Below are 12,667 nucleotides of genomic sequence, written 5' to 3'. Positions count from 1 at the left end.
AGAATTATAACTTTGAAACCCAGTTAGACTGCTATTCTAGTATATAAGTGATAAAAATATTTTCAGAAATGAAAGAAAAATATTTTCACACGTGCCATGAGAGGACTCAGAATGCACAGACCTTTGTTGAACAAAATGCTAAAGGATGTGCTTGGGAGGGGAAACACTAACCCGGAGAAAGGGACGATAAAATAAACAAATGGGTAAATACATCGACTGTGATAAATGATAATAATTCATAACCCAGAGATAGGAAAATATAGTAGAGGTAGCATGAGTGAGTTAAAAGTAAGGCCATCAGTTATTTCATGGAATGGTAGAACTAAGAAAAACTTTTAGGTTTGTGAGCTTAAAAGAGGGACACAAAACAGAACCATGTCACTTTCAAAGCAGAGGGAAGAAAATAGAGAATTTTAAATTTTGATTAATGGGGAAGAAAGAAAGAAAAAAAACAGTCTAAGGAAATCAGACTAAAGCATTAATTCCACGACATGCTGTAGATAAATAGAAATGTATCATAATAAATGGAACTGGACTAAGACTTTTGAATACAAAATCCTAGTTGAAGTAAAAAGTTCCAAATTTTATCTTCATGTTTGTTGTTTACCTTATATAAAATATGGAAACATGAAAAATGTTGCAAAAAGATAATGTCTGGTGAATACCAATAAAAATTGATACGGCCATGTTAATAATATGTGAAATGTTCTTGAGGGCAAGAAATTATTAAAAAGACCACTGCAACGGGGCATGAAAGCACACCAGTAATCCTTGTACTTAGGAGACAAAGGCAGGCTGAGCTTCATGGGGAGTTGATGGCTGGATTGCCTGTGTGTACAATATAGCAAATTCCAGGCCACTCTGGGCTAGGCCACAAGAACCTATCTATTTCAAAATAAAATTAGAAATAAAATAAAACACATATGGATCACTTAACACACTATTTTAACAGAAAACTAACACAATAAGAGTTTTAGAACAAAATAATTTAAAACAAATGTATTTAGAAATGAAAAGAAAGTAGGCACTGAAACCAGTTTATCATCCTAGATGGGGTAAAATTGTGGTGTGCACTAGGGAAAACAAATTGGGAAGAGGCACCAGATTGTAGGTACTTCCAGGTTTGGCTTTAAGTTCAAAATATTTTGTGTACTGTCAAAGTTTCCTAGTTGCAGTATACCATCATACATATTTTTCTAATGAATAAAATCAGCAATATATTTTATTTAAAGTACAATATAGATGGAATAAAAGTTTGCTTGTGCTGCTGCAATAGCATCCCAACACCCTCTATCGTATCCCTGCTCTAATCTCCTATACTCTCTTTCTCCAAGCGCTGAGAATAAATTCCAAATTTTAACCATAGCTTACAAGGTTCTATAGGACAGTTCCCTGGTCTACCTTTCCAACCTTCTCTCTAATCATAACCCCCCAGGATCATGTGTTTCCTTTCTTTCATCCCACACCTCTTCCAGACCTGCATCTCCACATCTGCTATCTCTTGTGTTGAAAAGCTTTACTGCTCTCTCCGTTCCCCCAAACCCTGTGTATCTTGTCTTAAGTATGTGTGCTGGTTAGGTTGGGGGGGGGTTGTTTGTTTTTTGTTTTTTGTTTTTTTTTTTTGTCTACATGACAAAATTTGGGGTTATCTGAGAAGATAGAACCTCAGCAATTGTGTCCATCAGACTGGCCTGTGGTCATGTCTGTGAGGGCATTTTATTGAGGTGGGAGGGCCCAGTCACTGTGGGTGGTGCTACCCCTGGTCAGATGGCCCTGGATGTCATAAGAAAGCAGGTTTAGAAAGCTATGGAGAGCAATAACAGCTCTCCTTCCACAGCTTCAGTCCGTACCTCCAGGTTCCTACCTTGACTCTCCGGGATGATGGACTGTGATGTGGAAGTGGAAGGGAAATAAACCCCTTCATTGCTGAGAAGCCTTTGGTCATGCTGTTTCTTCACAGCAAGATGAAAGCAAGCCAGGATAGTAGGATATACGATGCCACAAGTGGGGTTCTAAATTACAATTCTGAAAGTGGCTATGATTCACTAAAAACAGTGATAAGGTAATTTTCCTTTTATATTGTCATTTCTACATTTTATTTAGTGGACTATTTGTAAAAGAAGAAAATCTTGTGACTGTGCCTTAAAACAAAGCAACAGTGTAACCAATGGTGTTTTTATTCTAAGGCTAAGGACAGTAAAGGAGGATGATTTAAGATGGGCACAATCACTGAGCATATTTCACTGTTCTTGGAACTTTCTTTCTTTATATAATTGATATAGCACAACATAACTAAAGGCCAAGTCATGGTGGCCTAAATATCTACTGGTCTAGGGACAACTGGAAGACATTCTGTTAGTTTGAGTAATAATTGCCTTCATAATTAAAGTCAGTGTTGCAGGGAAAAAAAGAGACACACTTTTCAGAGTCACCAATGTTCTCTAGAGAAGAAAGATATTGATTGCTACTTAGTATTGCCACAGAGATTACATTTTAGGCTGTGACATTAAATTATCTTTTGAGACAAGGTCTCTGTATGGTTGTCCTGGAACTCACTAGGTAGATAAGACTGGCTTTGAACTCACAAAGATCCGCCTGCCTCTGCCTCCTGAGTGCTGGGATTAAAGGTGTGTGCCACCACTCCTGACCTATGATGTTAAATCCTTAGAACATAACTGTCGAAGAAGATGCTAAGAAAGCAAAGCAAAAAACCTTCTAGTGTTCCAACACAAGTGACTGAAATTCATAGACATTAATTTTCTTTGCATTTCTCCCTCTTCCCTCTTCCTCCATTCTCTCCTCCCTTCCTCCCTGTATCCTTCTCTTCTTCCCCTCACGGAAGTCATGATGATGACTTAAATGTCGGAGTCTCTTGGCATAGTGCTTTGATAATCACTTCTTTTAAAACCTTAGTCTTATTCTTCTGTTAGCTCTAGTCAGAAACTAGATGGCTGGTAGCTATGAACATAATTGACACCATGAAATATTTTACTGAGTATCTTCTTGATGGTTAACACAGAAGTGATAAACATATTTCAGATGTTTATCTCTTTTCAAATTGACTCCCAATTAATCTCACAGTTCTATAATGATGTGTGAAGTCAAAGTTATAACAATGATAAAATATAACTTTTAATAAAATTATGAAATATTCTCATTCAATAGTATACAAAATGCAAGTATCACTGGAACAATGCATAAAAATAAGTGTCCAATAGGGATATAAAAATGGAAGAAAATTGAATCTACAAATATATCTATACATTTTACTTTTTCAAGTAAACACATGGCTCATATGACACAGCAAATATTTATAGTCCTTTTTTACCTGTATGTTACAAAGCAATATTGAGGGCATGGATAGAAAACAGCCTAAATCACTGACAAAAATCAATAAAAACACAACCAAATGAATTTTTTAGATGATAATAATGACAAATCCCTATGTAGCAGGTTCTATCATAGTGTAATAAATAGATCTTAGACTGTTAAGTGAATCACCTATTTTATGGTCATAGTTGCATTTGCAATTAATAATGTAATCTTGTTGGGTAACCTGTGAATATCTTACTCATCTCTCACTATAAAAATGGAGCAGTGCCCTATTGTATGAGAGAACCATGTTTCCTAAGAGTAACAGAAGTGACTGTAACAGACCAAAACACCACTAAAGTTCTGGACCTTTCTAAAATATGTCAGAAAACAAAAGAGGACATAACCAATATTCAAAGTTTTAAAAAAAATTGTTTCATTGTCATGTGTTTTTCCCTTCTCTTTTCCTTATTCATACAGTTTCAGGAAAGATCGAAATCAAAGTCTCTTTGCAGAGTCATCCTGACTTCAAGCGTTTCAGTTTCCTGGATATAGGATGCTTTAGCGCTGTTGCGTTCCACAGGCTGGGGAAAGTTTACTATTAGCTTCCTACAAAGGAGGCAAGATAAAACAAAATGAGATCAGAATGAACTTCCTAGAGTAATATACCATGTTCAATAAGGCTCTGTGTGTGTGTGTGTGTGTGTGAGACCAAGATGCTTGACTTTCCTGCAAAAGTATTTAGACAATATAAATACCAAATAAAATATACCTATATAACACAGATCATGTATCAGTTTGGCTCCTTATACTTCTAAGCAGGCAAGCCGCATGTGGTGCATGCATACCTATGTAGAAGCAGGAAGATTCCCAAATTCAAGACCAGTGTAGGCAACAATGAGAATCACAGGTTACCCTGGGCTGCATAGTAAGATCCTGTTCCATTTTAAAAAATTCAAATAGTTGTTTTGAATGAGTCTCCCTCTTTCTCTAAATTGACCTTGTTCTGCATTGTATAACGTCTCAGGTTATGCCTCTAGTGTAAAAGTAGAGCCATGCCTCTTTAAGTTTGTTTGGCTAATCTGGTATCAGTCTAATTTATATGTAGGTAGAATGCAGACAGCTGAAACAATTCTGAAATTGGGGTGGTTCTTTAACACTTCTGCTAACACCACTTTAGGGTGAACCGCTACTACATATGTAGACTTTAAATACTTGGCCTGGAATGATTTCAATGCCAGATCAATGGAATATTTCTTTCATTTTGCTTCTGGTTCTTACTACTGCACACTGACAAATTCGTTGCAATGGATTGCTTGGTTTATCCCGCTGTTTATGGTTCAGCTATGTGCTTTTAAATGTGTCACTGCAAGAAGCCAACCATAATCCTGTCATAGTGGTAGGACTCTGAAGTATGCCAAGGGCCATAGCACGCTGATACCTGAAGAAAGTGAAACATGTGAACCACTTATTGCCCTCGCGTTCTCAATAGACAGGGCTTAAGTGTGCATGTGTGGATGTGGCATGTGTATTCGTGTTTCTCTGTATGTGCACATGCAAGGGAGTGCATGTGGAGAGCAGAAGGTGGCATCAAGAGTCTTCCTCAACTGCTCTTGATCTTTTGTTCTGAGACAGGCCTCCCACTGAGCCAGTGAGCAGCTCCCCTGGGCCCCGGTTCAGTTTTTGTCTCCAGGCTCCCCGCCTGCTTGTGTTCTTGCTCTGGCTTTACTCAAGGATGGACTATGACCCGAGAACTGCTAAATAAGCCCTTCCTCCCCAAGCCGCTTTTCATCAAGGTTTGATCACAGCAACAGAAAGCAAACTCAGATGGTATATATGTTATTTTTCACGTGTCCACGTTATTTAGATAATTTAACATATAAATAGAGTACACAAACGACCTAATTCAGCCCAGGTTCTATGTGGAAAGGTGCCTCTGTGAGAGACTTTCATTTAGTGAGTTCTGGGGGATAGCTGGAATGACGGCGAAGCTAGAGCAGCTGCCTCAAGATTGATGGAGACGGTGAGACCTGCCAGAGAAACGGAAATTAACTGCACGGGGTGTAGATATGCGTGTGATTTTAGCAGGCATGAAAATACCACGGAAGACTGTTCACTTAACCAACTTTCCTTACAAAGGTTGTACGAAGAATAAATGTGTATAAAAATATTGCATAAAGCTTAACTGCTCTGTGGAGTGATGGTAAGAATAGTGAATCTAATTTTTGTAAGATGGGATGTGAGAATACTTTTTAAAATTATTATTTTATTTTATTACTTAAAAAAATACCTATCTAAATTCCCACTTCCTCCCCTCTTCCCACTTCCCTCCCACTCCCTCCACACACCCTCCCCACCACCCCTTCCAATTGTAAGAGAGGACAAGGCACCCTGCCCTGTGGGAAGTCAAAGGCCCTCCCCACTACATCCAGGTTGAGCAAGGTATACATTCAAATAGACTAGGATCCCAAAAAGCCAGTACATGCAGTAGAGACAAATCCCAGTGCCACTGTCATTGGCTCCTCAGTCTGTCCCAATTGTCAGCCACGTTCAGAGGGACTAGTCTGATCCCATGCTCGTTCAGATATGAGAGCAAGGAAAGAGATCTCTTGACTGAGGAAGCCATTTTGGGGTTAGCAAGAAACCTGGCTCTAGAAAAATTCCCAAGAATCCACAAGGATGATCCCAGCTAATACCCTGGGAATAAACTAGAATACCTTTTTAAGTGGGGGGAATGCTCAGAAGAATGTTTAGCTAAATATTCATCTGTAGATCATTTTGTGTTAAATGAATTTTCTGCAGAAATAATAGTCTTTTTGTAGACCACTCTTTTTTAAAAATCTTCTCAAAGCCCTAAGCTCAACAAAAGAAAATTGTAGATATTGATAATAAAGGACAGGAATGTTACAGGAACTGCCTGCTTCCTAAGCCCAGAGAGAAAAAGTGATGAGTTCTAGAGAACGGGCCACAGCAATCGCCAATATGTATTCACTGCTGCAATCCACATGGAAATGGGCAAATCAGTGAGACATTTAGATACTTCTTCAAATATGTGCCAGAGTCCAATAATGTCCTTTCAAAAGAGTAAGTTCTGAGAGTCAGGACTCGTTTATCTATGCTTCAGGTGAAATATTTTGTAAGGCTATTCCTAAATGTGTTGTCTGAGGAACATGATTTGAACTGACAGAATGAGAAGACTATTATTTTGTGGATTTTGAAAAAAAATGAACAGTCCTCAAATTTTAATCTTAGAGGCCTACTAACTTCCAAAAGTTTAAAGATGGCACTTCCCTTCTACAACCACTGCACCCAATTTCCCATTAGTATGTAAACAAAGCTTAGAGCTTAGCACTTCCAGCTAGTTTTTCCCCTGATAGATAAAACTATATTAGAATGTCAAGGATTGTTTTTCAGTGGTGTCAGGCCATACCCAGTATGCAGTTGCAAAATATAAAAGCTAGATATTTCCAAACATGTTTGGATTAATCACAGTCCTGTGCATACTAAGCAAGCACTTTATCCCATAGTTATAGCCTAGCCCCCAAATTCACTTGATTGTGCAGATTAAAATATCTGAATTCTCAACGAACATCTCACTCTTCTTAGGACTTTAAGGTTGATGAAAACTAGCTTTAAAAAGCAATATTCTAATGACTCGTTAATTTGATAATATTCTACTTCAATTCTATGTTTTACTTACTTTTTAGGAGTGCGAAGATCAAGGAGAGTTTCTTGGATATCAATTTGAATTTCAGAAGGGTTTGTATCAGGCAGTTTAATTTTCACCTAAGATAAAATAAGAAAATACTGCCATTTTGGAAAGCAGTTACTTTTGAAAGCATAAGACTATATAAAGAATGGAGAAATAATATTTGCTAAGAGGAAATGCCAACTGTGTGCCAGGCTACGTGGTTTCCTTTTATTGATCTTAATAAACAGAAGTTATTAGCTCCATTTTAGTCATGGAGAGACCGAGTAGTTCATCGAGGAGATAAAGGGCAGGCATCGGTAATGTGACTAAACATCTTCTGACTCACTAGACTTGTAGAGATCTCTGGACACCTTTATATGAGTAGGACGCACATAAACGTAGAAAATGACATGTTAAGTGTGGGTTGGTCATGCCAATTTGCAATCTCTTGATAAAAATACCCATATCACATTTTCTAGGGAAGTATTGGCCTCCAGAAAAGTTAAGTGAACAAAAGAAAAATAATACTATAACTATCTCCTAAGAAGGACTTCCTACTAGTTTAGCAAGATAGCACTTACAAATGTTTCATCACATTTACTCTAGGGCCCAGCAGTCAGCAGCATTTCCACTTCTGGTTATAGGTCCAAAAGGCCGCTTGTGGCTACATACTGAGTTGAGAAAAGCCTGAGCTACATGAGACATTGTCTCAAAACAACAGCAATGACAAAAAGGAAAAAAGAAGAAAAAAAGAAAAATAAAACATATTCAAAATTTTGTACATGGTTTTGTTCATAATAGCAGCATTCAACATAGTCAAAACATTGTTGACACATTTTGACTATGTGTCCATTGATGAATGGATAAAGAAAGTGTGACATGTACACACAGTGGAATATTATTCAGCTGAAGAAAAGGACAGAGTACATTAAATATTTTTAAATGTGTATGAGTGTTCTGTCTGCATGTATGTCTGTGCACCACATTATACCCAGTGCCTAGTGGTCAGAAGAAGGCATCAATCTCTTGGGACTGGAGTTACAGGCAGTTGCAAGCTGCCATGTAGGTACTGGGACTAAAACCCAGGCCTTCTGCCAAAGCCACCAGTGCTCTTTACTGCTGCGCCATCTCTCTAGCCAAAGTACATTTTATTGATAAATCCTGAAAACATTATGCTGAAGGAAAGAAGCCAAGCATTAAAAGGTGCATTGTGTAGGATTTTATTTATATAGCACATTTAGCCTAGGCCAATCCAGAGGTAGAAATTGGACTGGAGTTTGATAGAGGTTGGGGAGTGGAGAAAAGTGGTATCTGCTAAATGTGTGTGAGATTTCCTTTTAGGTATAAGAAAATAATTTGGAAAATAGATATTAGTGGTGGTTATACAGCACTCTGAATAACTAAGCATCACCAATGATAAATGTATATTTTACCACAAAATTGCACTTCTCTAATTTATATCTCTCTTATTTAGGGTTTTTATTGCTGTAATAAAATGCCATGATCATAAACAACTTGGGGAAGAACGGGTTTATTTCATTTTAGAGCTTATAGTCCATTATCCTCCAGGCAGGAACCTGGAGGCAGGAACCGATGCAGAAGTTATAGAGGAAGGCTGCTACTGGCTTGGTCCCCATGAACTGCTCTTCATATGCATCCCAGGACCGCCCGCCCAAAGATGTCACCACCCACTGTGATCTGGGCCCTCCTATATCAATCCTAAAATTTAAAAAAATGCACAGTAGGCTTTTCCGAGGGCCAATCTGGTGGGAACATTTTCTCAATTGAGGTTACCTTTTCAAAAGTGACTCCAGCTTGTGTCAAAGTGACATAAATTAGCCAGCAGAACTCATTTTGAGATAGGAGTTAACATTATGATATATAAAATAAAAGTGGAAGGACATATAGTATCTATAAACAAAAGAATAAAAAAATGAAATCCAAAGTTCAGGTAAATTATGAAGCTTTTTAAAAGATGAACTTGATGACCTGACATTTTAGTTATTTGGATAGTCCAGTTGTTGGAATGGCCAGGGTAAAAGCAAGGTTTAAGGGAAATGCATATGAAATAATGTGACATACTGGAATTTCCTCCTAAAATGCTCAATGCACACAACAGTATTTCCGTAGCATAAGATATGTGGATCAATATATGCTTCTGAATTTATTAAATCTGTACTTAAGTATGATGATAGATAGCAATCTAGAGGGGATAGTGTTTAAGTACTTCCTGTGGTTAAATTTTTGTTCAAACAGTTGCCTTCTAAAATACATTTCAGAAATTAAATCTTCATAATTAGAGATGCCCTAATTGAAATAAATAGCACATTTTTCACAGAAGCAGTTATAGGCACTCTGACTCAAAATAAATGAGCATTAGATAGGACCAACGTCCCATTTCTGCTGAAATAACCTTCCAGTCAGATAGTCAATTTGAGATGCCCTTTAATGTCGCATATTCACCAAATAGATCAAGGGATAGAACTATTTGTTTCTTAACTTTGAAATTGTTTAAAAGTAAAATAGTATTTCATAACGATTGAAAGGATAATTGAGAAGAAAGACCGATGATGTATGTGAAATTTAGATAGAATTCCTAGGCAGAACTTCAAAGTGGTTATTATAATAATCTGTGCTTCCAGTGAAAGATAATTCAAAGAAGCAGCTCACTAATTTTTCCTCTTAAGAAAATTAAAAGTGTCTGCTACAATATTTCAAAGGAGGGACAAGAGAAAAGACAGATTAGGTGGGATGGTGCACACCAATCTCTAACAAGATAAGGATTCCATGGGGATCTAACAGTAAATCCCCTCTTGAAACTGGAAGGACTTGTACTCGTCACATGGATCAAGGGATACAATGGGTTCTTTACTTTGAACTGTTTAGTTCTTAAAAGGAAAAAATTATCTCTTGTAATCTTAGCAGAAACCCCTCCTGAAACATGAGTCAGACTTTTTAATAATTGGTACTGTCAATGGATACTTGGAAAACAGTTGACCTCTTATTGTGAGAAAGGCTTTCTTTGTTAAAAATTTCCACGTCCACGATACCACTGACCAAACAAAGGAATTTAGATTCTTTCTTTTACATAGCTTACAAATTGAATTCATTTAAAGATGACTGCATAAACAAGATCTGAACAATGACATTATCAATAGAGATGCTAATGCTCAAGGGGGGAAAATATCATGAGATTCCACCCACAAGACAAGGAACTACAAGCAATTAATGACTGCTGAGAGGAGATCCAGTCCCTAAACAGGAACGATTCCCCCTAATTAATTACCCAATGCAAAAAGTTCAGTCCTAAAATCATATACATACAAGCAACAAAAATGAACTTAGCAGGTTGTGTGTGTGTGTGTGTGTGTGTGTATACATATATAATAAAAGAGGCTAACAACTTGAGGGGGAACATAGGAGGGGTAAAAAAAAGGGGGAAAGTGATGTAATTTTATTTCAATTAAAATGCATTTAAAAAAAATAATTTTATCCCATGCTTTTTCAGTCACTCTCTGAACATGGCGGACAATGAGGGCTGATGAGAAGCCAAGGACAATGGCACTGGGTTTTGATCCTACTTCATGTTCTGGTTCTGTGGGAGCCTAGCCAGTTTGGATGCTCACCTTTTTAGACCTGGATGGAGGGGGGAGGACCTTGGACTTTCCACAGGGCAGGGAACCCTGACTGCTCTTCGGACTGGAGAGGGAGGGGGAGAGGAGTGGGAAGAGGGGGAGGGAAATGGGAGGCTGGGAGGAGGTGGAAATTTTTTTCAATAAAAAAAATAATTTTAGGATATTTTATATATAACTTGGCTAGCCTATAATATTTACTGAAATTTCAGTAAAGCTTAATATATACAGATGGTTTCATGTTGGTATTTTGAAAACTATTCTAAATTAATTCAAGGGCTGTAGATATCATAAAATAATTCTATTTGTCAGAAGTATAGACACTATTCCTGATTCATTTGAGTCTTTTAAAAAGTTGAAATTGAATTTCACTATAAAACAAAACAACATCAGGAAACTGTGATAAGAGAGACTTGTGTAGATTTTATTTTGAATCGCTTCAACAATTTAATTTCCTACTGTTGAACTATGGAAACACATGAGATCTTTTTTTCCATGCAACCCCAGTAATATATAACCTCTTGAGCAACAGTAATCTGTAGGAAAATGAAAAAGCAAAAATGATGGTCCGTACCTTGAATTTACATAAACATTCATCTTTAAAGAGTAAATATATAGAGGCATGCATTCTCTACAACAAGCGCACAAAACCAATAAGACAGAGTTTTAATTAATGTAAGTTTTCTATAATGTCATTAGCTTTTTAAACAGTTCAGTACTATATTGCCAGGCCTTCCTTTTCTTCTTTAAATATGCCCCAGAAATATGACTCCTCTCCTATCGTAGGAGTCAAGAGGAAGCTCAGATCCAGGTGCGGTGAGGCAGCCTGTACCTCCAGCAGTTGGAAGACAGGCAGGGAGATTGTGAGTTCAAGGCCAGACTACGAAACATAGTGAGACACTGTTACAAAACCAAAACTAAACTTAGCTCATCCACATAATTCCACAGGCACCTAACATTCTCCTAAACAGTGCATCACTATCTGTCCTGCTACAGACCAAACCAAGGCCATTATGCTTTTATCGCCATTTCCCCACAACAATAAGAAGTTTCACTGTTTATAACATAATAATTAGCATAGGGATATTCATAGCTCTTCTGCTGCTGTTTTCTACACTTCACTGATTCCTTGCTTGTCTTCTGTTAGGCACACTGGAACACACAGTGCCTCACCCCTTCCTCATTGCTTACCTCCTTGAATAGCTTCTTCGTTTTCTGTCTAAATGAAATCTGTACCTCCACTGAGGGCACTGCTTTCCTCATAGTCTTTTCAACTGGTTCTGGGTTTTGTTTGTTTTTTGTTTGTTTCTTCCATCTCCTTTATATTACTGTCTGTCCCTTCTCTTTCAGTAAAAACATTTCATGTCCTACATCATGCCAAGTGACAAAATCCAGACACAAAAATGAAAGGATCTGTCTTATACGCACAATCTTTTTAAAAGGAAATGCATAGACAGAGAGAGAATAGTGGGTACCAGAGATAGGGGAATGTAACATCTTGGTAACAGAGTTCAAAATTTCAAGAATGTAAGATAAATAAACCCAGAGACTTGAAATACAGCAGGAAGACTATAATTAAGGTTATACTGTCTAATAAAAAATTTCTGAGATTCAACTTTAGGTATCCTTTACAAATGCCCACGAAAGGCAACATATGAAATGATGTATATATAAACTGACATGATTTTACTGACCATTTCATTATGTATATGGATATAAAACTGTTTGGTACATCTCGGCTATATATACTTAAAATTTCCACATCTTTATACTCTACTGTCCATTACTGCTTATGTTCAAATCTCCCATCTATTTCCAGGATGCTCCTGATTTCACTGAGAATAGTTCCTTACTCTTTATATTATTTCTAACATTGTCTCATATCTTAAATATTAGTGATTCAAATGTTCACTCCAATGATTTTTTTATATTCAAATTTCATTTCTTCAACTCCTTTAAATCTTTTCTTAAATACTACTCTCTTTTTTTGTGGTTCTATTTATTTATTTATTTATTTATTTATTTATTTATT

General features: G+C 37.1%; 1 protein-coding gene across 1 annotated transcript in view; it reads right to left on the bottom strand.

Moving 5' to 3' along the window:
• Window positions 1-3,113: 3,113 nt before the first annotated feature.
• The window catches only part of Dnaaf6 (dynein axonemal assembly factor 6), a 39,305-nt gene continuing 29,751 nt past the window's right edge, over window positions 3,114-12,667 (bottom strand). The window contains exons 6-7 of the mRNA XM_050124041.1: window positions 7,013-7,098; window positions 3,114-3,921 (exon numbers count right to left, since the gene is read on the bottom strand). Of these exons, the coding sequence (XP_049979998.1) occupies window positions 3,795-3,921; window positions 7,013-7,098 (213 nt within the window). The 3' untranslated portion in view covers window positions 3,114-3,794. The remainder of the gene's footprint in view (window positions 3,922-7,012; window positions 7,099-12,667) is intronic.

This window comes from Alexandromys fortis, unplaced genomic scaffold, assembly GCF_014885135.2.
Source record: "Alexandromys fortis isolate MF-2015 unplaced genomic scaffold, M_Fortis_MF-2015_v1.1 scaffold_195, whole genome shotgun sequence".
Taxonomy (NCBI): domain Eukaryota; kingdom Metazoa; phylum Chordata; class Mammalia; order Rodentia; family Cricetidae; genus Alexandromys; species Alexandromys fortis.
The sequence above is the reverse complement of the archived record's forward strand: the minus strand, read 5'-3'. Positions and strand labels throughout refer to the sequence as shown.